Source organism: Lutjanus erythropterus, chromosome 13, assembly GCF_056507025.1.
Source record: "Lutjanus erythropterus isolate fLutEry1 chromosome 13, fLutEry1.hap2, whole genome shotgun sequence".
In the NCBI taxonomy this organism is placed as follows: domain Eukaryota; kingdom Metazoa; phylum Chordata; class Actinopteri; order Lutjaniformes; family Lutjanidae; genus Lutjanus; species Lutjanus erythropterus.
Genome location: NC_139329.1, coordinates 32306354 through 32330640, shown reverse-complemented (window position 1 = coordinate 32330640; position 24287 = coordinate 32306354). Strand labels below are relative to the sequence as shown.

Here is a 24287-nt window from a genome sequence, read left to right as displayed (position 1 = left end):
GTTTTCAGTGATGCCCTTTGAGTTATCAAGCAAAGCATTATGCAAACCATCTAATTGTGCTTTAGTAAAAAACAAAAAAAAAAGACATGGGTCATTTAATGGATGTTTCAGTAGAGCTACAGTATTTATTCTATCCACTGCACCAAATCCACAATGTGTGATTATTTGTCCCTTTTCCTTTCCTCTTATATATGTTCTCCATGTATTTCATTAAAAGCAAAGTGTTGCAGAATTTACATCACATAACATGACCAGCCTTGCCGTGTTTTTCCTTCCATCAAATCTCATTTTTACTGACAAACCTCCAACAAGAAGCAGAGACATACTTTTAATAAAACAGAATTCTGCAATGACAGCATGCAAATCCTTAATTCAACCAGTTAACAGACAGAAATAGTATGCCAACAACTGTCAACTAAATCTAGAAAGAAGAGGAGCCAACTTCAAATGCAGTTGATAAAGTTCTAAACTGAGATATTTACAATATGAAAAATGTACAAAATGGCCCTTGAACACAGTGAAATCTACCAAGTCTCATTTATGAATATTATAATTTAAGAGGAACTCAATGGAGTTGATGTTCTAGATTCTTTCCTGTGGTTTTCCAGGTCAAATACTATGTGTCCACGTTAGGGTTAGTATTAGTTACATTCACTTATATTTCTACCTTGTGACCTAACTAATATGTACCCTGTATAGTTCTCAATATCAATTGTTAATTAATGACAGTGGCTTCCACATAGATCCATATCAGAATGTCAAATATGTAAGCTAACACAAATTTTTGTCATTTTTGACTTTCACTTGCACATTTCACAAACATGTCAGGATGCGTAGTATATTTTACTCATCAAGCGATGACACCAACCAGTTAATGAGTCAGTTAATGAATATTCACAACAGTTATCCATTCCAGCGGATGTATGTTTTCTGAATTTACAACAGTGACGGGGACTATTAGAGACCAGTTAATTCGGGGGGTGGGGGGGGGGGGGGTTCAAAACAATCTATTTAACTGGGTGGTGAGTGATGTGAATGTGTAAGTAGGCTGATTTAATATTCACAAAGATGGCCGTCAGTTAATGAATATGTGTGCTTTGTCATCAGAGGCCATCAAGTGACCTTTTTAACATCTGCCTTTCCTCCTTTGAATCAGAAGACAACAAATACAACTACATTACATATTCAAAAATAAAGTTTTTTCTCAGTATTTTTAGGCAACAACGATAACCACGCAATCCCAACACTTCCTTGCTCTGCTGTGCTTAATGGAGCAAGATCTGCTGGTTCGCTTTGCTTTCCAAGGCGGCCGTCCATTCATCATTCTAATACCATGCAGCAGAGTTTGACATCAGATGAGATCACTACTTCAAAAAAACCCCCGACTTCTGCTAATCTTATAATCCCTCTAGATTATGGCAGGTTGATGCTCGGTGGTCCCTCTCCTCAGCATCTGGTGCACCTCGAGACCAGTTAGCTGATCAGATAGGCATGACATCTACAAGGCAGATACTCGGACAATGTTGCTCTGAGAGTATGCGGTGGTGGTGGTGGAGCCGTGGCCGTCTGATGAGGTCACCACCGGGGCAGATAGGCTGACCATGGAGGGAGTGATGTAAGGTTCGTCACATTTCAAGGGCACAGTCTCATCGAGTTTGGCATTCAGGCTGGAGCGGCTGTAAAAGAAAACGCAGGATGAAAGAGGATGAGAGGCCTGACCTTGTGAATGTGTTGCACAAAGCCTGTACTACACAGAGTTCCTTAAGACATTCTCACGCTGCACAAAAGACATGAAATATTCACGTTCTTTGTACAGAGTGAATACATAAAGGAGCTTTGGTTCGTGTTGCTCATTAAGGTAGTTTTCAGTGTGGACTTCTGCAGCCTTAGAGACCGTACAGTATACATAGGAAAACCAAAGACTGACTATAATGCACATCATGAAGGGATAAATCGGATTATTTGAAGTGGAGTTGTATAAGGTACTCACACACTGCTCATCCAGTAGACGGAGACCTTACATAGAGGAACACAGGAGTTGCTGGTCTACTGCTGCCTCTATCTGTTAGTTTGTTTTGTGTTATTGTGTGACTTCAATAGGTCACTTCACATTCACCAAAGTCACACAATAACACAAACACGCTAACTGACTGAGGCGGTGGCAGACCGGCAACTCCAGTGTCCTGCAGGGTAAAATTACTTATTTTGCCAAAGGAGTCTGGTTGCTTTGAGGAGCGTGATATTTAACTTACATAAAAATACGTTATACTGTTGACCCTGTCCACAGCAGTTCATTGCTTAGCTTCCATGCTGGTACTTTTCTCTTCTTCTAGGTGTAAGTAATATGACTATGGATAAGTACCTCACACCATACACATATATATGTAGATCCTGCACTGACTGCTTCAGCTCATTGTTGCAATACATCAACGCTGCCATGTTGGACTGGACAAAACTGGCTTCTGAACAAATACATGCTATATTTCTCAGTCTATCTCAGTGAGTGATGTTATATTCAAGGGTTCCACATGGAGCAGAAAAAAGGTTTTGCTTTTTAACTTATTCCACATAGATCGTAAAGCATTCAGTATAAAACAGAATCACTGAAACTGGTTGAGAAATGTAAACATTAAAGAAAAAATGCAGCTCCCCAGTTTACTTGTATGTGTTCACAAGCCAGTGTTGCTCTTTCCAATATGGCAGTGATGTTGGCATATGATTCAAATGCATATACAGTATGTCTATGCCTAACTCCACTTCAAATAATCAGAATTATCCCTTAAAAAACAACTCTTTTATTTACATGTGGTCCATCTTTTACAAAGCCATGACAACTGCACATATCAAATGTTTTTTGTTTGTGTTTTTACTGCCTGTGAGCACAAAATTACTCATTGACTGTTTGTGCACAGCGTGTCCTGTGTTGTTGCATGTAAAATTAAGTTTTGCACAAGAAACTATTATTATTGCATGTAGTGGCAGGCATGCTTATGAAAAAGAATTTGCAATTTCTTGCCCCTGTATGCCCACAACGAGATTAATGGGTATCAGTTTGCCCAATTTATGAAATAACAAGTTTTCTCAGGCACCCCTTCAAGAAATGCAATGTTTTGAGATATTCATCTCTGAGAATTCTGCCCCAGTATAACAGAGGTGAATGGAATTTCATTTGTGCTGCTCACAACATCACACAAACAATTATATTCAACAGTAACTCTCAGGATAATCCACAGAACAAGCTGTTCAACAGTTTTCATAGAGAGAAGGGGGCATTTCTTTGGTATAAAGAGGTTCCAATGAAAACTGTGCTTGCCTGTAAATTATCCAGAGTAACAGGGACACTGTTTCTGGAGGGAAACTGTTTTTCAATTTGTCTTTGAGCATCTTCAACAAAATTCCATTAACTTTCATTGTACTGGGTTAAAAGCAGAAATCTCAGAGACAGATATCTGCAAATCAAATTTAAAAACCAAAACTGTCTGCAGATAGATACCTGTAGAGACTGCAATGAAAAAAAAACTATACTAAGACCAGCGTGTCACACACGGCTTGAACTTGAGTTGTTGCTGTCCGTTTTTTCACTAAGTGTTTTTTAGGTTTTTATAATACCCTGTAGCTTCCCAGTAGTGTTAATTATGTATTCGAATTTTGGCCCTCTAAAAACATTTCCCCACATGACCTGACATAGGATTCTGCATGATGATTTTGCAGCATACAAACTCCCTTAGCTGCGGGAGGTGAGGGCATCAGCTCTCTCATCTACGTCACAGCCTTTTTATAATGGGATTTTCCAATGGAAAAACCCAGGAAAAACACCCCAGATGCGTCTCCATTTAACTAAGAAAAGCAGCCTTGTTTGAAGCTTTGTGAGAAAGAGTTTTTATGTATATCAATGAAGACATAAGAGACATGAGAGACCTGTCTAAATTCACAAGAGCTGTCAGTTCATCTGATTTAACCTAAGAAATAAATGTAACTGTCACTGCCCAAGCATGGAATCAGCAAAGTTTATCTTGTATATTATAATACAGGATCAGCTGTTTACATGCATATGTGTGCATTTGTTGTGAACTGAGAGACAGAGATGAAGAGACAGACGGAGGAGCAGGCCCGAGAGACTACCTGTTGGCCACCGGCCTCTCTCTGATCTGTATGGTGCTGAGCTCCTGGTTGTTTGTGCTGGGGAGGCTGAAACTGCTCTTCTTCCTGTGGCGTCGAGAGCAGCACGAGCCGAGCCCGTGTGGAGACGAGGACAGCGACGAGCCCGACTTGTTCATGACGGAGATCTCCATGCAGTTGGACTGAAACGTCTGCTCGTCCACAAACTCATGATTCTGCAGGAGGAGGACGGCAGAAACGTTGCTCATGAATCACTCGATTACATCAATGATTGGCTCTGCTAAACAATGAGTAAAGATGTTTCACAGTGGAGACTAAACAGACTGAACAGAATCCAAGGGAAAATTGTTTAATAATTGGAAAATGAATCATCAAGGGAATAGAAATATATTGGCCCAGATGTCCATATTAAGTGCCATCTGTGAAAACATTCACAACTGTTATCCCTGTGACAAATGAGCTTGACTTGAAGGTCAGGCTCCAAGTGCGTTTCGGGCTCTGCCAGCAGGTGGCAGAGTGACGCCACGCTGGATCTGACGCCATGCCCTGAATCATGCATCCTCTCTTATATGTTCCCTCTGTCACTCCTGCACTGCACTCTGCCATCTATAATGCACACCATTAGAAGCATGATGTTAACATGTGCGCTGCCATCTGAATGGCATGGAGCCTTTATGGAGCTTTTCCCAGACGACTGGCAGGCCTTTTACTGGGGAGGAGGGGATCATCTATGAGGAGGAACACTGATTTACTGCCTGTCTATGGCTCAGTACAGGGTTTAGAGCTGCAAGTGTAAAACTCATGTCACAGCCAAGCATTAAAGAGGCTCTTACATCTCTGAATTATAGATAGAATAAAATTAAGTATGCTGGTTTGTTTGAATGTTACTGGCTGGTGGAGTCATGTTATCTTTAGCATGTTGCTGGAGAGGGGACTGAACATTTCCCATCCCATTTACAGTTATTTTTAACTCCTGCCTGCATATGAAATCATTCTACAGTTTGTGCATGGATGAAAAAACTCACTTTGTTTCTATTTACAATGCACTGTAACCGGCTGGCACCACTGATGATACAGTGCAGTCTGCAGAAGTGATGCAATTTTACATAAAAGGGGCTATTTTTTAACGGTGAGCTATTTTAAATGGTCTCAAATCTGCTACCAGGATAGTGAAAATGAAAGATGCCAAAGTGATTGTGTGTTTTCCGGCAGACACTGCTTTTGAGTCAAAAAGAAAGGTGGGGATTTTACCGTGGTCTTCTCCAGGCAGTGCAGCAGGTGATGATGCTGGCTCTCAAAAGGAGGGTTGGCAGCCTTCCCCACCAGGGCTTGTCCTGCCTCCTTGGAGGCCTTCGAACATACAAAGTAAAAGAAAAAGGTACAGTGTAGATGAGCAGGTCAAGACTCTGCACAGGAACAGAGTTTCAGGCAACAGCTAGCTCGGTGATGTAGTGGAGGTTACGCAAAGCACTGAGAGTTGAAATGCTGATCTGTAGCACGGCAGCCAATCTACTGAGAACCTAGTGAGATGGGGATGTTTTAGAGATGCACAGAGACTAGGGGTGTCACAATTTCAATATTAAATCAAAATCAAAGGCAGAATTGGCAATTGACCCCTCTATAGATTAGCAAATGTAACTAGGGCACCGCAGGCCTGTCAAGCTTTGCATTTCTCTACATGTTGCAGCGGTGTGCGTTTAGCTGTCATGAGTCTGGATGGTAGTTTCTTTTTCTTTTAGACTTTCAAAAGCGTAAAACATAAGAGCTCACATGTGGGGAATGGATAAAACTTTATCGTTATCTGCTTTAACGTAAGCTGCGATCGTAAGCATGTCCAGCTAACTAATGCTGGCTTACTAGCTGCAGTAAAGTTACCTCCAGCTAAACTTATGTTAAATACCACTGCATTTACCAAACTCATGGCTTGTTCCTATAGGTTATATTGTTTTGTGGTGGTTTGAGGAGGGATCTCTCAGGTCTAAGCCAGGTTAGCTTAGCTCTTATCCTAGCTCTCTTCTTGAAGCGATCATGGTCTGGCTGGATCACTGTATCAAGGTCCGCTGCACTAATCTAGTCCCTGTACTTCCTTTTCCTATGTTAAGGAGCGTATTTCTGTTTATCTGTTTTCCTGTTTGTCTATCATGTACATATAAGCGCCAGATTTCACCATCCAACCAATGCTAGCTAAGCTAGCTTTAGCCTCAGTTTTTTAGCATTAGCGTTATATCGTGTTTGGAGACTTGAAAAACCCACTAGAGCTGACTCAAGGAACTGAAGTCCTCATTTTAGCCGACAAAATCCACGGTTGTCAGCTAGAAATGGGAAGCTTCTTTTGTTTGTTTCTCTGTGGAATCAAAGACCTTGTGTTTCAAACATTAATGCCAATTTCAATGTTAAATCTGCCACAGTTATTACTGTATAATACATATAGGAGCAGTGCAGTAATGGAAAACTTGACAGGCAACAACAGTAGCTAAAGAGGGCGGAGCTTAGCAAAGGGTCAATTCTTGCTATCATTTTTTTCTCTTTTCTTTCCACCCCCGCCTACTTGTGGCGTCCGGTGCATGTCCGGAGAAAAAACATAACACATCAACACAGAGTAGCTTACCGGCCCTTATATCACACTTTCAACAAGAATTTGAAAATGTGCAAATGTGCCAAAAAACAAACAAACAATGATTTGTTGAAATTTGCAAATCAAAAACAATGGCAGAGCCGTCTGTGCAAAAAAAAGAAGTTTAAATCGAAAGTCAAATTAAAATCATGGATAGGCAGAATCATGACACCCCTAATAGAGACAGTGGCTGATTACAACATGTTTCACTGATAGAATTGGTTTTGCCATCTTTCTTTCTTTCGCTGATTGGTTGAGAAAGACCAGAAAAGTCAAATTAACACTGAGCTCATTTCAGTCAGTGGCACACCTGGACACAGATCGAACAGATTGCACCAACCACGGCACACATTCTGCACCACAACAACACTACACACACGTTGATGAAGCTCTGCGCGGCTCTGGGATGGAAATTATGTCGTGTTAGTCGGCACTACAACCTGGATGCTCTAGAAATAACACACAGAAACACACACAGCAGATCAGAAACAGAGTTTAGAGGAGATAGATGCAGGCTGAGCAGACAGCCTCCATAGGCGACCTACTGTCCAGTAAGCCTCTGGCTCCCTCCTTCCCCTCCAAACCCTGTTGGACAGACATGCAGAGCTTGGTCATGAGTCAGTGTGACTGTAATGGTTGAGCTCCACCAGAAGGCAAGCGTGCCTGCCTGGCCCTCCTGCTGTATGGACAGAGAGAGAGTGTTGACGAGGCATGTCGATGCTGCAGCTGAGAGGTGTGATGTAAAGAGAGAGGACGATCACACTGAAGCACTGGAATGACAGCAGCCCCTGTGTTATAGCATGAGAAGCCCCCTCCTACCCACCCAGCGCTCGAAATTAAGGATGTCCCTTTGTCCCGGGGACAATAAAAAATGGCACCTGGGACACGAAGATATGGTGTCTGGGACAATTCTGGGACAGTAGTGAAACATAAATTAAATTATGTTTTATGTGTCACAGAATATATGTCATTTCAATTGTTAGGTGTTCAAATTTGAAAAATGTGACGTGGCACAAGCTCTGTGCTATGTCACATGTACACTTAAAGGGACAGCTCACCCCAAAATCAAAAGTACATATTTTTCCCCTGACCTGTAGTGCTATTAATCCATCTGTATTTTTATGGTGTGAGTTGCGGAGTTTTGGAGATATTAGCCATAGAGATGTCCGCCTCCTCACAAAAATAATGTAACTAGATGGCCTAAAAAAAAAAAAAATATTTGAAAAATTTGAAAAATGACCTTGTGAGCAGTTTCATTTTCTTTCTAGTAGAAAATAATGTTGTTTTGACAGATTCTACAGCAGAAAGAAAGAAGTTCCTACATGAAACTGTTCACGAGTGTCATCTAGTTCCATTAAATTTGAGAGAGAGCAGACAGCTGAAATCTCCAAAACTCAGCAACTCACACCCAAAAAAAAAAAATATCTAGATGGATAAATAGCTTGACAGGCCAGGGGGGAAAAATGCGTTTTTGATTTTGGGGGTGAACTGTCCCTTCAAGGGTTTTCACACTGCACTTAGCCCCAGGCTAAGAAAGCTGTTAGCCCTAGGCTAGGAAAGCTTTCATACTGGCACAATCCTGGCAAATTCCTGCTCCGGAGCAGCGTTAGCCCCGAGTTTTGCAGGGTTATCCCCTGAAAATGAACTAAACCCTGGGCTACCGGTGTGAAAGAGAGCTAAGAGATCAAAGGAGCAGCCACAGGACATTCAGAAATGACATTTAACCCAGAGCTAGTAAAAGTGCAGTGTGAATGTTCAAAGTGTCTGTATATAAATTTTCACTGCTGTGTACCAATTAGAAACAGGTTTGCATTTGCACTGACATTTGCCGTGATGCATTCATTGATCAAATTGATTAAAATGAACTAAAATTGAGTGATCTGAGGCTAAAAGAATCATGAAAACTGATTATGGCCAAAGACTTCGGGTGATTTCAATGTTTCATTTTTATGTACGTGCAGGGAACAAACAGCTGAACGTCCATGTTGGACCAAATGAGCCAATGAAATGATGCAAGTTGCCAAAACATTCAGGTATATTTAAGTATATATGTGTTTTATAAAGGACCCAAAATCAAAACTACAAATTGTCTCTCTGGCCCGTTGTGCTATCTATCCCTCTTGGTAGTTTTGGTGTGAGTGGCTGAGTTTTGGAGATATCCTCTGTAGAGATGTCTGCCATCTCTCCATTATAATGGGACTAAATGGCGTGAGTGCCGGTGTCTCCTGCCAGAAATCATGACTCGGTTTCTCAAGACAAACCACAGACCTTGTTGTGAAAAACTCATGTAAGGACTATTTTCTTTCTATGGTAGAATCTACCAAAACTTCGTTCTTTTTACTAGAAAGAAAACAGTTACTACATGACACTGTTCTAAGCAAGGAGTATTTCAAATGCATTTTTCTTGCACACAAAAAGCAGAGTGCCATTTAGTCCCGTGATATTGGAGAGATGGCAGACATCTGTGGCTGACATCTCCAAAACTTGGCAACTCACTCCAAACCAATCTGGATAGATTTTTTTTTATTTGTGGGTGAATTGTCCCTTTAAATGTCCAGAATAAATAAACAAATAAAATCCCAGAAAATCAATTAATATTTGAGAGCATCTGGGACACTTGCGGGACACTGGAAAGTTAATTTCGAGCCCTGCCCCCACCCACTCCCTCCCGTATGTGTGTGTGGTGGCATGGCCCCCCGAGCAGAGCGGCATGCAAGCGTCAGCGAGGCCCCGGCCCCGGTCAGTCAGCCAGCCCCCAAGCCGCCGCTTGGTCCCGTTACCTCCTCCAGCGAGTCGATCAGGAGCCCATTTTGTTTGTAGCGCATATAGGCATTAGTGCCTCGAATCTTCGCTGCACGGATTCTAGCAAGCCGAGTTTTCTGTTTGAACAAACAGACCTCTGTTTTAGCCTCTGACGGTTTGTCTGTCACACTAATTGGCTCTGTCTCCCTCTGGCAGACACAGTATTTAGTAGGGAGAGGCCATGCTTAAATCTACCATTAGGAAATTCTGCCTTAGCAAACACTTTTTTAGGAAGAAATGCACATATTGCTATTGAAAAGCTGCTGACACTATACTCTGAAGATCATTTGTTCAGTCATTGTCATTCCCCCTTTCATTTCTTTCTCCCACTGAAATATACTCAAGCAAGTTTAGCCCACCGTATACACACATCCACAGAAACACAATAGCAGATTAATATTCTGGGAGATAGTGTTTGCCCTGTCATTCTGTTACATGCGGATAAGACAGGGACAGAGGAAAGAGGCAGATAGAGGCAAAATAAAGAGAGATAGAGGGGAAAAAGGAAGGAAGAGGAGGAGGGAGGGAGTGGGGAGTCAGTACCCTCTGGGCTCTTCGCTTCTCCGCCCGCTGGCTTTGGTGGTAGATGCGGCTGAAGTTTGACACTATGACAGGGACAGGCAAGGCGATGACCAGCACCCCACTCAGAGAGCATATGGACCCAAACACCTTCCCCACGATTGTTTTTGGCACCATGTCACCGTACCTGCAACACAGAAAACAGACGACAGTGAGCACAAAAACAAGAAAAAAAACATCTTCCTTTTAAAGAACGCGCTCCGCAGGCTTGTTTTATCATGTTAAGTTGTTGTGTGTTTAATGTTATTTTTACTAGTCTTGAAATAGTTACACTGACCTTGGATTATTTCACGACTTCAAATAAGAAGTCACACATTTTGAAGTGGGTGAGGAATAAATAGGACTTTTCTGAAGTCTCTTCTCGCTGGCCTACTTTCTACAACATGCCATCTTGATGTTCCTCTTTTAAAGCCCTGTTTCATATATAATTACACACCTGCTGGCACGAGCTAATGCTTTCACGTCGTGACCAAACGCGCTACATGTCCCCTGTGACCTCCGTTAGCCAAACAGCTTGTGAAAGATACAGGGAGCGGTATCACATCGAGTAAAAGCAAAAGGGGAAGGAAAACGGTGTGATGCCGAACCCTGGAGGGATCGTTTAAGTCCACAGGACACTCGTGTGTTTCGTTCTTCCTCTCACATCAAAATGGACCTTGAATATTGAATGCAGATAAGTGCTGAAACCACATTAAAACAATCCGTGTTTGAGATAAAGTGGAAAGCAGCTCTTTGGAAATCATGCATGCCATTTTTCAACATTATACAAATGTTGAACATTCAGCATGATCAGATTAATGGTTGTACATATGTCAGATGGGACTGAATCGTCCCCATTAAAGAGATTAATGCGCCTGTCCTCTATCAGGCAGTCGGACCTGTCTGTTCTCAAGGTAAAGCTAGAATCAAACTGTCTTCATAATCTCACTGTCTTTACATTAAGCCAACACCTCCAAGTGTCTCTTACTACCGCAGAGGTGGAAATTACAAAGCACTTTGCTGATTTGTATTGTTTCATTCAGTTAAGCTCAGTTCAAAGATGTGTAGCTCCTCACTATAGTTTTCTCACTTTTTTCCGAGCTAAGCACTTGTATTACCGTTTAAATGCACTTCAGTATGTAACAGTAAGTGGACGAAGCACTAAAGAGGGACATTATTGCCTTTACCACTATTTTGGTGCATCGTAGAATACATCCTCCCTGGAAATCTCCTGCCTCACCATCTCAGTCTGCCTGGCTAAAGGATGTGATGTTTTTTTCTTGAGCCTTGAAAAGCTTAAATATGCGCTATGAGGATCTAATGATCATTTCACAGAGAAATGGCAACCTTTGATTGCACATTTACAACCTGTCTGTGTTGCCTCCTGAGTGAGACTCACCTGCCAAGTGAAATGTATTAATCTATCTGGTCCTCTGTCCATCACAGGTCTTTTTTTCTTAAATATTTTATGGGCTTTTATTTGATAGGACAGCTGAGGTTATGACAACAAAGTGGGAGAGAGAGAGAGATTATGACACACAGCAAAGGCAGCCACTGCAGAGGACTCCTAAGTCCATCCCTGATACTACACTGTAGTTTTACAGTAAAATTAAACTACACTGTAGTTTTACAGTAAAATTAAAATTACTGCACTATAGAATTGTTGTTTTTTCTTTTCTGTTGTCATGTTAGCTATCGAAACAATGGATATACTGGAACCTTGTACACCATACTATACACTTTGGCTAATAAAATATGTAAAAAAAAATGTGCGTGTGTTCAACAGGCCTGCAGCTTGTTCGCAGTAATCTTGCACACTACTGGACCCATCAGCCTAGAATATTTTGTGCACCAATATGGCCGTGTGCTCAAGGACCTCTCCTGGTTGCAGTGACTCACAATTTTTGAAAAACATTTATTAAAACTATATATAAGCTGCTGAATCATTGAGCGCTGCAAGCCATCGGTAACTGCTATAAGCTAAAAACAAGGCTTACCTGCTAGCAGTGTTGGGTAGTAGCTAGTTGCATGCAATTAAATTACAGACTGTATATAATTGTAATCCCTTACAGTTACAGACAAAATATATGTAGTTAATAATCAAAATGTCTGTGATTACAAAGGGATTATATCTGAATATTTTTTTAAGGTTGCCTGAAGCCATTGTTTTTAGATTTATATCCTTGGTGTTTTATTTATGTTTATTAATAATCCATAGCTTTTAAATTTAATTCATTTTTTGTTCCTAGTGTCCGCCTTTCTTTCTTGATATTACTGTGAATTTTATTGTCATTTTTTTATGTGTGAAGCACTGGTTTCGATAAGTGCTATACCAATATACTTTATTATTATTACCACCTTAAATCATTCAACTTTAACTATTTGCCTCACATGAGAATCAATCCCTGGTCTCTTTCTTTCTCTTTATACAACTGCACCGTTATACATGCATTTACTTTTCATGTGAAGATTAGGCAAACATGACACTGACACTTATCCTCTTGCATTACCATTCAAATGCACAACAGTAAGTGAACAAATCACTGTTCATACCGACACAATGTGGAGCAGCGAGTTCAATATGTTGCTGTTTCAAACTTCACTTCAGTTCAGTACAAAACTAGAAAATACAGACATGGTTTCTAAGGTTAATGGCTCAGCAGGCAACTATGTGAGACAGTATTATCATATCATGACTGTTTCTGAGGCTTTGTGATCTTTTCAAAAGCTTCTGATGAGAAAATAACACGCTGAGCTGACAGTGAAGCTTTCAGTAGCTCCACTGCTAAAAGCTACTGATTCGTTCAGTGACAATAGTGATTCTAGAAGTTGGTTCGGTTTGAAGAACATTGTTTGTAAATGCACCATTCAAAGTTGGTTCATCCCTCCTCCTCTAATAAAGAAGAGAGCACACAAAGATTTCCACACCTCTGTGCAACTCAGAATTTTGTGTGTATACAGCCTGAGGCGATCTGCCTGTGTGTGTATCTCTTTGTGCAGCTCTCACAGCTAGAGAGCAGAGGAAAGAGACAGAGAATGCAATGTGACCGTTGGTTGCTACATCTATAAAAAGTCCTGACCTTTAAAAATGCATGTTGTTGTAAGGTTGTCAAAAATATTGATTCTTCAATACCACATTTAAAAACAATACAATACTAACAGCAGAAAGTATTGAAAGTACCAAAACTATATAAAAAAAAGAAATGATCTAAGTGCTCATCCGAGACCTCAGTTTGCTTCAGTCTTTATGGTCCTAACTGAAATTTGGCTTGCATCATTGCAAAACCAGACAGTATTCAGAGCCTTTTTCTGTGTGCAGGTTGTTAATTTTAAAAAAAAGAAAAGAAAAATCACCCAATTTTGTGCGTCTAGGACTTTCTTTTCCTTTCTGCTGTGATATAGAGAGGTAAAGTGGGGGTATCGAATATTGTCTTTTCATACTAGTATTCTATCAAAGTTTAAAATTCTGGTCTGGTCTGATGCAAAGAAAAGTCCAGAGGACAGCAAAATATGAGAAAATAAGTAAATCCAGGCAGAAGGCAAGGTTTCTGCAGACACAGACACCACCACACACTTATAGTGGGTCATAAGTGAGAATTTAGAGGGATTGTGTTTATATGAGTCTATACCTGTTTTTTTTTTTAAGGAAAATGCTGCATAGTACGCCTTTAAGATTTGTTCACAAATATACTTAATACCTCTGCTGCTCACCAGGCAATGCTGCCAGTACTAACAAACTAAGCATGTATCCACAAACTCAATGACATTGTGCTGCTTCACAGAGAGGTGATTATCATTCAACATCCTTAAATAATTTGGAATTTATTACAGGTAATTAATAGCACCAGACACAAACCGTGCAAATTACACCCACAAATCATTTGAACATAACCTGCATGTTCATGAACAGCCCTCCGCAGACTCTTCAGGCCACAGGGAGCGCCGGTATTTGAGAAAAAGAGTGAAGATGAATGATTTGGAGCATGTATGTTTTCCCTTGTCTTTTCCAAACATCTTTCTCGACGTACCGCGGAGGACCGGCAATCCACAGGATTGCAGGTGGGTGAGATGAATGATCGAGACCCTAATGCGCAAATGACCTGAGAAGACCATTACCTCCTGAGAGTAAGATGAATGCAGGTAGGAAAGGACATCAGCATTGCTCAGTGGCTGTGACAGCCGTGCGTCTCTCAAGTGAGGCAGGGTAATGTGAATGTATCGCTACACGGGAGGTTGACTATTTCATAAATGAAGTTGTCTAATGCCCACGGCCGTCTGCTTGAGTCATTAGCCTCAGGTTTCCATCACGTTGGGCCCAACAGCCTGGGCTTTTACAGAGATTGGGCGGAAAAGATGTAAAAGTGGACATTTTAATATCACGCTTGATGGGACTTCATGTACAACAGTTTGCTTTCAAGTTGAGTAATCTCACACAGATGTCATTAGTTTTACAGTTCATTACAGGTCAAGTCATTTTCCTATGTAATCACCGACGAAGCCTGACAGCAGGTGTCAATTATAGATTCCGGATGTACTGTTGAAAGCCTATTAAGAGATCCACATAAAAAATGCAGGGCAGCTTTCCCTCACATAAATGCGGCTGCTCACGTGTGATATACTCCGATGGGAGGGGTGTCAAGATGCTGCTGGATGTGTAAATAAGTCTGAACAGTCATCTGTGGAATACATTGTATTGCAGTGCTTTCAGCGAGCGTTGTCTTTTGAAAGCAAAGTGAGCAGGTGAAAAAAGGAAGGAGCAAGCGCACTCTGGAGAGAAGCACTAACAGTGATGGATTGTTCATAAGGGGGAAGCTGAGATACACAAAGCTCTGCCTCCTGCATGACGGCAGAGGTAGGAATTAACAGCGGCGAGAGATTAAAGTAATGTTCCTGCTTTGTTCTTGTTGTCTCCGACTACCAGGTACCCACGTTTGCTACCCCGAGCTGACATGGGTGAGACACGAAGATGGATGGCCAGATCCTTATCCACCCTGCAGAGGAGGAAGAGGAGTGTCGGAATGACTGAGTATCAATTCCCCAGTTCCACCCACCTGAAACCATACTGCGTTCACACTCGCAGCGCTCTTAAAAACAGCGCATTCTGTAGAATTGTCCTACAGTGAGATGACAGCATTGCAGATGAAGCTCGGCGCGGTGAGTGAGAGTGAAACTGGGGGTTCGCCTCAGATGGTTGTAGGAGAAATGTCAGACTAAAAGGAATATTTGAATTCCAGAAGCGGGGGATGAATGTCCCCGCCCGGCCCGGATAATAGACCAATCAAACATTCATGAGTCCCTGTATCAACCTGCGTGGCAGAGTTTGTGCGGGTGACCTTAAAAGCGGTGCGGTGTTCCATCAGGGGGTGCTCTGAGACAGATTTCTGTACATGACCTCACCGCCGCACAGTGAGCGCTGACACCTAAAAACACGCCTGGACACACAGAAACACACACAGGCAGTCATGCGAACATGGGTTTGTGCGTGACCGTGCGTGTGAGTGTGTGTGAAAAGGCCTTTAATTTGACATCTAGTTAAACCAATCCCCCCTTCCTAAAAAAGCAATCTTGTTCCTTGATTGTCTTCCAGAACCCTGTGTCTGAAATCTGACTGCCATCTGGTTAGTGGGAAGCGAGAAAAAAAAAAACCAAACAAGATATCTGGATGACTTTACAGACACGTCATTTGTTTATTTCTCTTCTCAGAGGCAGGGCAGGTCTTTCAGTCTTAAATCAATCGAAATGAAAATAAATCTATTTGGGTAAAATGAGCTTAAATTGTAAAAATCCTGACCTTTTCTGGTCATTTGCACTGCTGCGCGCCACAAGCTATTAACATGTTTGGGGGTTGGCAGGAGAAAAGCAACACTTACATAAAAAAAAAAAACCTCTTAAATGAGAGCAGGCTCAAGTTTCTGATGTAATCATAGAGGTCTAAAGTAAGTCCTGCTGTCCCACCAACTGACTGAAATGCCAGCAGAGATCACCGCCAACAGCTTAGCAGTGCTGACAATTAGGATCCAAGAAGGATTGTGGCAGATCTTTCGGCTGAGAGGGCTTTGTCAACAGCGTTAAAATCCAATCATCCACTGGCACCTCTGTCATGCTACTTCTAGCTTCCACTTCCTGGGTTTTTACCGTGAAACTAACTGCAGAAGTGACTGTAGTGAAGTGCAACTTTTACTGCTCAGTTCGCTACAAAACTAGACAATACAGACAGAGTTTGTGAGGTTAAAGGGGTATTTCTGAAGTGTGGTTATAAGAGGCTCTTATCCATAGTCAGTGTATTACCTACAGTAGATAGCGGATGGCACAACCCCAGTTTGGCACTGTAGACAAGGTCAGCATCAAAGGTCAAAATAAACATCACTTCAATTGTACACTATATTTAGAATATTTTAAGTGTACGCTATATTTAGAATATTTTTTGCTGCTTTACTTAGCCATCAGATTGTTTTAGACCGTAAACAAACAATATATAAGCCAACTTTCTCCAAACCAGCCAGACGAAAAATAAAAAAAGCCTCAGTCTGTCAGTTTGTTTGTGTTATTGTGTGTCTCTGATGTGTGGAGAAACTGCCTAACTAATGGATGCAACGAGCAGACGAGCAACTCTCGTGTTCTGCAAGGTAAAATTACTGTTAGTATGTGTAGTATGTAGACCCCTGTTCTTTTTTTGTGGGCGGAGCTTGGGTGGAGGCAAAACAATTTCTAAAGTTTTTTTGGCTTGTTTTGAACAGTGGATGAAGAAAATCATTGCTTTTCTGACTGTGACTGTTACTTGAATTGGATGGACCATCTTTCTACAGTTGCCATAGGATGGGGCGATTGGGTGAATATATCGTCTATCTGTGAATGGCTGAGCAAGTTTTGTTTATTTTTTTTTTATTATATTTTTTAAGTTAATGGTTGAATGAGTGACAGGTGCTGCTCCGTGACACACCCAGTGGCACAGGACACACCCACTGAGCTGGAGGACGAGTAAAAAGAAAAACAGCCTGTCGAGGCAGACACATCTAACGCAGTGAATTAAGGATTTATTTTGACCAATTCAGAGTTGGTGATTACAAGGGAACAGTGGAAAGTCTAACCGAGATGGTTTTGGTGAGTTTTATTGTGTGGAGTTTAAATGAAGTGCGTTTTACAGAGTTAACAAGCAATTAAAGCTTGTCTTAGTGAGGTAAAAGAGAAAAACTTGAATGCAGAAGTTGATTGGTTGTATTTTTTGTGTAATGAGGAAAATAGCTTTCATCTTATCTTGTTTAACCCATAGTTGTCTTTTGGATGAGCAGAGGCAGCTGGAAATCGATAAAACGTCAGTTTTGAGCCATTACTACTGTCTCTATTACTCATTCTGGCACCTAACAACACAGCAACATGACATTTTTGCCTGGTTATGTGGCCCACTACTGATTTAGGTCTCCTTACAGTTTTTCCCTCATTTTGCCTCCAGCTAACACCATGATGTAATCATGATGTCAGCACTAAAAAGGTGTTTTTCTGCTGCTGACCCCGTCCACAGCAGTACATTGCTTAGCTTCCAAACCCAGTACGCCTGCTGCTCCTACAAACTGGGAGTGTGCTGACCACCGTCTGTGATGTTCAAATGGCCTCACAGACAGCATTTGATTCCACTGATGCGAGCGATCAAGGTCAAGGTGTTACGATGAAGAAAGAATCCTGTGATGAAGACCATGGAGCTGCTGGACTATGTGGTCCCATCTTATTAAATCTGTCATGGTAAAGACATTGAATCTCATCAAACTGCACTTTGATGTACCCCAACTTTGATACTTCAATGAGAGGCAACGGAATGAAACTAATTTGATTAATACATTAAACATTTTGATTCATCAGCTGATTAGAATCAAGATGAATTAAGCACACTGTCCTATCTCATGCACCATCTATCCCCGTTGTTTCATGCCAATAATTACAGAGGAGGCCTGCAATCTGATAATCTGAAATTAATTTCAATCTCACCTTCTTCTTCCATGAGATTAGTTTAGCTTCGCACCCCTCCAGGCGTTTGTCTCTTATTATGTGCGAGTGGGGGGAAATTGCCGGGAGACACATTCATTGGACTCATTGGCATCTGTTGTGCGTGTTGAGTCACAGTGAACTTATTATGAAATGCTCTTTGAGATGCTAAAAGAAGACATTCGGTTGGAAAAAAGCACTTAATTGAGGGAAAAATGTCAAGGTCAACTGCTTTTTAGTCTGACACAGAATTAGCATTTTTTATCATTTCAAAAAGATGAGACTGGTAAATTCCAAACATGCATCGCGTGTCCTCCTCAGCGTGGCTCTCATAATTCTGTGAATGCATGATTTTCTGTTTGACCTTCACCAACCATCCCATCGCGCACCCACCAGCTCCCTATCAGTGCTTCCTGGGGTAATTCACTCGCTCAGTTTCACAGTTCAATGGTTCCTACAGCACAGACAAGCCCTCCAAACCTGTGAGACCAAAACCTGTCAATTATCCTGAAACTCCGATACTGTCACTGACTGTACCAATCAAAAGTTGATAATGACAGAGAGGAGGCATTAAAACTGCGCAGGGACAGCGGCAAGGTCGGGAAGTATCAGATCGCCTTACACCGGTGACATCTCCTGCGGCCGTGATGTGAAATGTAAAGCCACGGCGGGGGATCAAGGAGTGTCAGAGTGGACACAACATTAAAATCTTATCTGAGAACATGACATGGAGGTGATGAAGCCTCGCGCTGACCAACCGCGAAAAGCCCCCATTTTTTACAAGTCATGACAAGGAGCAAATGGAGCAATGCTCCGCGACAATACGGCTCTCTGTACCTTCTCCACAAGGCTGAAAGAGCACAATATTCATCCTTGCTGACAGTTAAATAATAGATGTACCAAAAAAAATGTAATTTTCCCTCCTGAACTCCATCATGCTCATACAACTATGAATTCAGAATCTCAAGAAAATGGATTATAGTGCCTGCATGTCATGGAGGCATACTAACATGAGTGACAAGAAGATATAAATTTTTCTGGGGTGTATTTTGTGAAGAGCGCAAGATTTATGGAGTACTGCAGGATAGGTCTTGAGGGTGGTTATGTCAGAGACCTCATAAAAAATTTAGTTCGTAAAAACAAGAAAGGAAAGGCTATAAGATCGTTCTCTTCTGTGCCGATAGGCATCGTGAGTCTGACCACTGAGTGAGAAGAGAGAAATGCAGCAAACACAGACTGCTGCATTCACAGACAAACAAGTGTAAGAAAATCTAGTTGAATAAAATAAACCTCTCTCTTGTGTACAATACATTTATATTATTGATGGACCAAATGTAAATCTGTTTTGTGTTTTGGTCAGTACATTGAAATATTAAGCATAATCTGTATATATCCATTTCCACCACAAACAGACTGTGAAATAAAACCTCAGAGAGACTGATGGCCTGCAAGATTTTCTCAATGCAGCATGAACCACTGCATTGCAATCCTTGGGGGAGACACACCACAAGGTTTGAAGAATCAGAAGCACAATAAATGAACACGATCTCCAACATGATCCCTAAACACCACGTATCATTGCTGATGTTCTGCACTGCATCTCTGGCTACAGCCCGGGAGCACACAACATCCAAAACGTTGCCTCTCCTGGGCTTGGACACCAAAGACTGATGGGATTAAGAGTGTGTGGGCTGATAGGACTCTGCTCTGATGCTATCCCTCAGATATACATCATTATAGAAGGGGGAATCCCACAGGCGCTGGGATTAGCCCGTTAGATTTTCACTGCAGGTGATAAGGGAGAGAAGGAGAGGCTGGCAGAACTACACAACATAATGGGGAGATGGGGAAGCAGAGATAGGAGGGAGCCGGAGGACCGCACTGCCTGGTGTAATGCGTGTGGTAGGAAAAACAGAGCACTCGAGTATGAGTAACTGCGAACAATAGCTACAGGGAAGGACAACTTTGAGATAGGTGAACATCACCGAGTCTGCGGGCGAAAATGCACAGACTACGTCGCTCCGACTGGATGTTGAGATGCAGTAAAATGAAGTGTGGAGTTGATGTGAGAGATTGTTTTGTATTCTTTCCACAATCCAGCTGAGATCCAGTCTCTGCAGACGGGTGAAAGGGAAAGGCTACACTCTTAGAAATAAGAGTTAAAGAAAGGTTCTTCCTGAAGGGCTGAGGTTCTACCCAGAGTCATTTGCTTCTGAAGAGAAGAAAGGGGTCGTGAAGCATTCTTTGTTAGATTAAAGTTTCCATTAAGAACCCTTTTCATCCAAAGAACCCCTTTTAGAAGAAATAGTTCTGCAAGGATTGTTGAAATACTTCAGGAGCTTTTTCATCAACAGTTCTCTGTACCATAATGTAAAAGGGTTCTCTGTAGAGCCCCTTGATTGGGTTCTAGATAAAAACACTTTCAGTACAAAAGGGTTCTCAGAAAACCCCCCTTCATGGGTTCGAAATAAAACCCTTGCTGCATAAAAGGGTTCTCAGTACAGCCCTTTGGGTGGGTTCTAGATCAGACCTTTGGTATTTAAAGGTTTCTTGGAGGAGCTCCCTGGGTGGGTTCCAGAGAACCATTACACCACTGAAGGGCTCTCTATAGAACCTCTCATCTCTTCTGGGTGATATCTTTCACAGATGGTTCTAGATGCAACTATTTTTGCTGGATTTTAGGCAAAACTGTCTGAAGGACTTCCAAAGGTTATAAAAGGTTCTTCCAGGAACAGATGACGATTCTCCAATGGAGACAAGCCGAGGAACCCTTTATGGTTCTAGTTAGCACCATTATTTGACAGAGTGGGTAGGGCTGAAGGTTAACATGTGAAGTTGAAGGAAACAGTCGTAGCATGCATGGCTACATGCCAGTGGGTGTTAATGCATTGTAAATGAAGACTTTGTGATGCAGCAGTGTCAATGTGTCTTTGATCTTCCAGCTGAACGTTCACCCAGGAGTCTCAGGAACTACACAGTCCCAATAAAGGCCAGTGAAATTTCTCTCTTTTAGCCATGCAGACACAGATAAACCATATAGAATAATCCCCCACGTATAGCTCTGGCAAAGGCACCTCAGCTCTCTCTCGCTCACATATCAAACATGTATTCCCTCAGCCCTCCAAATCCCAGCTTAACCCTCACCCCGCGAAACCAGGCGGCTAGTTATCACCGCGGCTTTGACATTAGCATGCACGCCCTCTCTCATTTGGGAGATCTTCTTAAGAGTCAGGGATGATAAAAAGCTTTCCTCTCTACCGCTCTTCCATTCCTGACTTTGACTCACCCTTCCTCTGCCTGGACCTGCCTGCCTCTAACTATGAGTTGGAGATGAAACGCTTCATTCTCTTTTTCCTCTTCTCCTCCTTTTCTATTATCATGCAGTGCTAGCACAGCCCTGCTTGACATTTTTCTTTTCTTCTGCTCTTCTCTCAGTTTCTCGGTCTACACCTGCTGACACTTGAGAAACAACTGCTGTCCTATGCAAAAAAGCACCCCTATTTCACTGCTATTATATGCCAAGTCACCTCTACTTCAGCTCCTCGTCGTCATGATTACGACCAAATCCTTGTGGCAATTTATCTTAATTACTAGATGAATGGCTGCTCTGTATTAATAGAAGATTTACGAGGGTCAAGTATCCACATGGATCCATAAAATAAGAGCATGCTATCCTGCAAATAATAATTTGTGAGTGTCAGGGGGAGGTCCGGATGATGCAAGTCTTCGATCAGCCGGGGCATGATGAAACCAAGGTAAACTGACTCAAACATTGCTTTAATTCCAATTTGTCATTCCATGTTTAGATTTCTGCCCATTACATTACTCCAGAAAAGCCAGGGGCTAAAAATATATTCCCACAACGTCAGTATAATACTTTGATAATGCAATTACACTGCTTCGTGGCTGAATGGGGAGGGCAAAGGAACATGAAAGAGGGGGTTGGAAGCACGAAGGGGCGCCGGAGCTATGGATTATGAGAGAACGTGATAATAAAATGAAATCATCAGACACTCAAGCGATTATGCTAATGAACTCATTCCGTATTCATCACAGGTTAATCGGCATGCGAGGGGGAGAGTGGTGGCATTTTCTTGAACACAGAAAGCTTTGATCGAGCAGGCAGCGAGTTCCCGCACCTCTGATGTGTGAAGGCCTGCAGTGGGGTTAAAGGTGAAAACGCTGAAATGGCCAATTGTGATGGCCCCTGTTTAGTCTGCTTGTTTGTGTGAATACTGTGTCGCTAACTGTGTCCACCAATGTTGTCTTTAAAAGGACAGTTCACCCCCAAATCCAAAAATGATTTCCTCTGGCCGGTGGTGATGTTTATCCATCTAGATAGTTTTGGAGATAGCAGCTGTAGACATGTAATCCTTCTTTTGGCTTGTGGTCCTCAAAGCACCAAACAAAATACATCTGAAAAACCTGACAGCGAGATCTCTTTCCAGCAAGAATGACCTCGTTACTCAAGATAATCCACAGACCTCGTTGTAAGCAATTTCATGTAGCATCTATTTTCTGTCTACGACCTGCGCCTGCCAACTGTTTCACAGTGCATAAGGAAGCATGCATCTACTCGTGGGCGAGAGGCTCATGGTCGTGACAGCACAGGATGTAAACGTTATCGCCATCCTTCTCAGCTGAGCTGTAATGTTAGCACCACTGAGCTAGCTAGCACAGTGATGTGGTCAGCTAGTGAAGTTTGGCATAAAGAAAATAGTCAGGACTTGGAACTGCACAAAAACTGTTAATTGTCTTGAGTCAGGGATGCACTTACAATTAGGCAACGTTATCAATTCATGAGTGTCTCAGGGCCTCCCCACTAACCTGGGCTATTCAGTTACTTATTACTGTGCATCTCTGGACATGATTCAGGAAGACCATTGTCAACTTGCGTAAACAAACAGCTTGGTGTGATGTACAGACTGTTGAAGTGAAGCTACCCCAGTGGTGCAGAGACATGGACAATACCCATCGCAGACACAGACTTCTCCCTTCTGCTGCCATCTGGCAAGAGATACAGAAGTATCCATTTCCATAATATGTGAGAAAGAATGCAGACATCTCTACGGCTTATATCTCCAAAACTACAGGTTATAGGAAAATTATGTATTTTTGATTTTTAGGTGAACTGTTCCTTTACGCAACCCGAGGACCCTAACTGCAGTGTCCAGCCAGACGTAGAGCACCAGGGCTCACTGCTCGGCAGGATATAAACGTCCCAACTTCAAAGCGTGGCTAGCTCTCCTCTTAGTCCCTGTAATCCACTTTGTTTTATTTAGCCTTTTGTTTTAGGGGTGCACAATAATATCAGCATATGTCATCAGCGTCGGCTGATAAAGACATCAGTATCAGCCCAAAATGAACATTTCTGCAAATATGACAGGCTGATAAGATGATGCTTTAATTATGCACAAGTATGCCTGCAGTATGTAAACTTCTTGAGTGTGCGATTCCACACACTGCCCGGTTCACATTTATTCACTTTGACTAAAAGAAACACCAAATGTTTGCTGATTGTCTGTTAATGAGTGGCAAGAAATCATAAATAATCTTTTAGAAGGAGTAAATATTTAGAATGTTTAAATTGAGCAAAATGTTAATGGAGTCTTGAAAGAAGCAAGGCAGGCAGTTACTGAACTCAAACTCCAGAGTTTGTACTTTCAGAGCAGTGGGCTTTTGTTTTCAGGATTTATAGTGTCATATTATAATGTTGTGCTCATCTTGTACTTGTCTGGGTTCACAGTGTCCCTGCAGTGGGAGGAAACAACTTGTTTCAATATTTTCAATTAGGACTGCAGTACCCATTTTGGAATGCTAGGATGTTACATATTTCACCTTTAAGAGCCGCCATCCCGATGTTTATGACAAATTTGTGAAAAACAAAGAGAAACCGGCACCAGCTGAAAATAAAACTGTCAGCAATAGTTTTCATATTTTGCCCAGTGAATGTGAACATTTTGAAAAGCATTATATTTTATAACTGCATCTGCAGGTGGGCCGTCAGGAGAAGAGTAATAATATGTTAATTCCACTACAGGAGAGAATTGATGTTGTCTGCAATTAGGTGGGGAAGAAAATGTGCATATATATGCATCGGCGTTAGTAATTGTCCAAAATGAGCTGGGAAATATTGGATCCAATATTGTGCATTCCTATTTTGTTTTATTTTTTACTTCACAACAGCTTACATTACCCTTTAAACACACATCAAAAT

General features: G+C 41.8%; 1 protein-coding gene across 2 annotated transcripts in view; it reads right to left on the bottom strand.

The window, feature by feature from the left end:
- Positions 1-105: 105 nt before the first annotated feature.
- Positions 106-24287, bottom strand: part of LOC146316894 (A-type voltage-gated potassium channel KCND2-like) — a 53449-nt gene continuing 29267 nt past the window's right edge. Inside the window, exons 3-7 of one of the 2 annotated variants that reach the window (XM_084734386.1) lie at positions 10079-10241; positions 9514-9612; positions 5371-5469; positions 4123-4334; positions 106-1676 (exon numbers count right to left, since the gene is read on the bottom strand). In XM_084734386.1, coding sequence (XP_084590512.1) covers positions 1499-1676; positions 4123-4334; positions 5371-5469; positions 9514-9612; positions 10079-10241 — 751 coding nt within the window. In that variant the 3' untranslated portion in view covers positions 106-1498. The remainder of the gene's footprint in view (positions 1677-4122; positions 4335-5370; positions 5470-9513; positions 9613-10078; positions 10242-24287) is intronic. The other variant, XM_084734387.1, reaches the window with a different exon arrangement.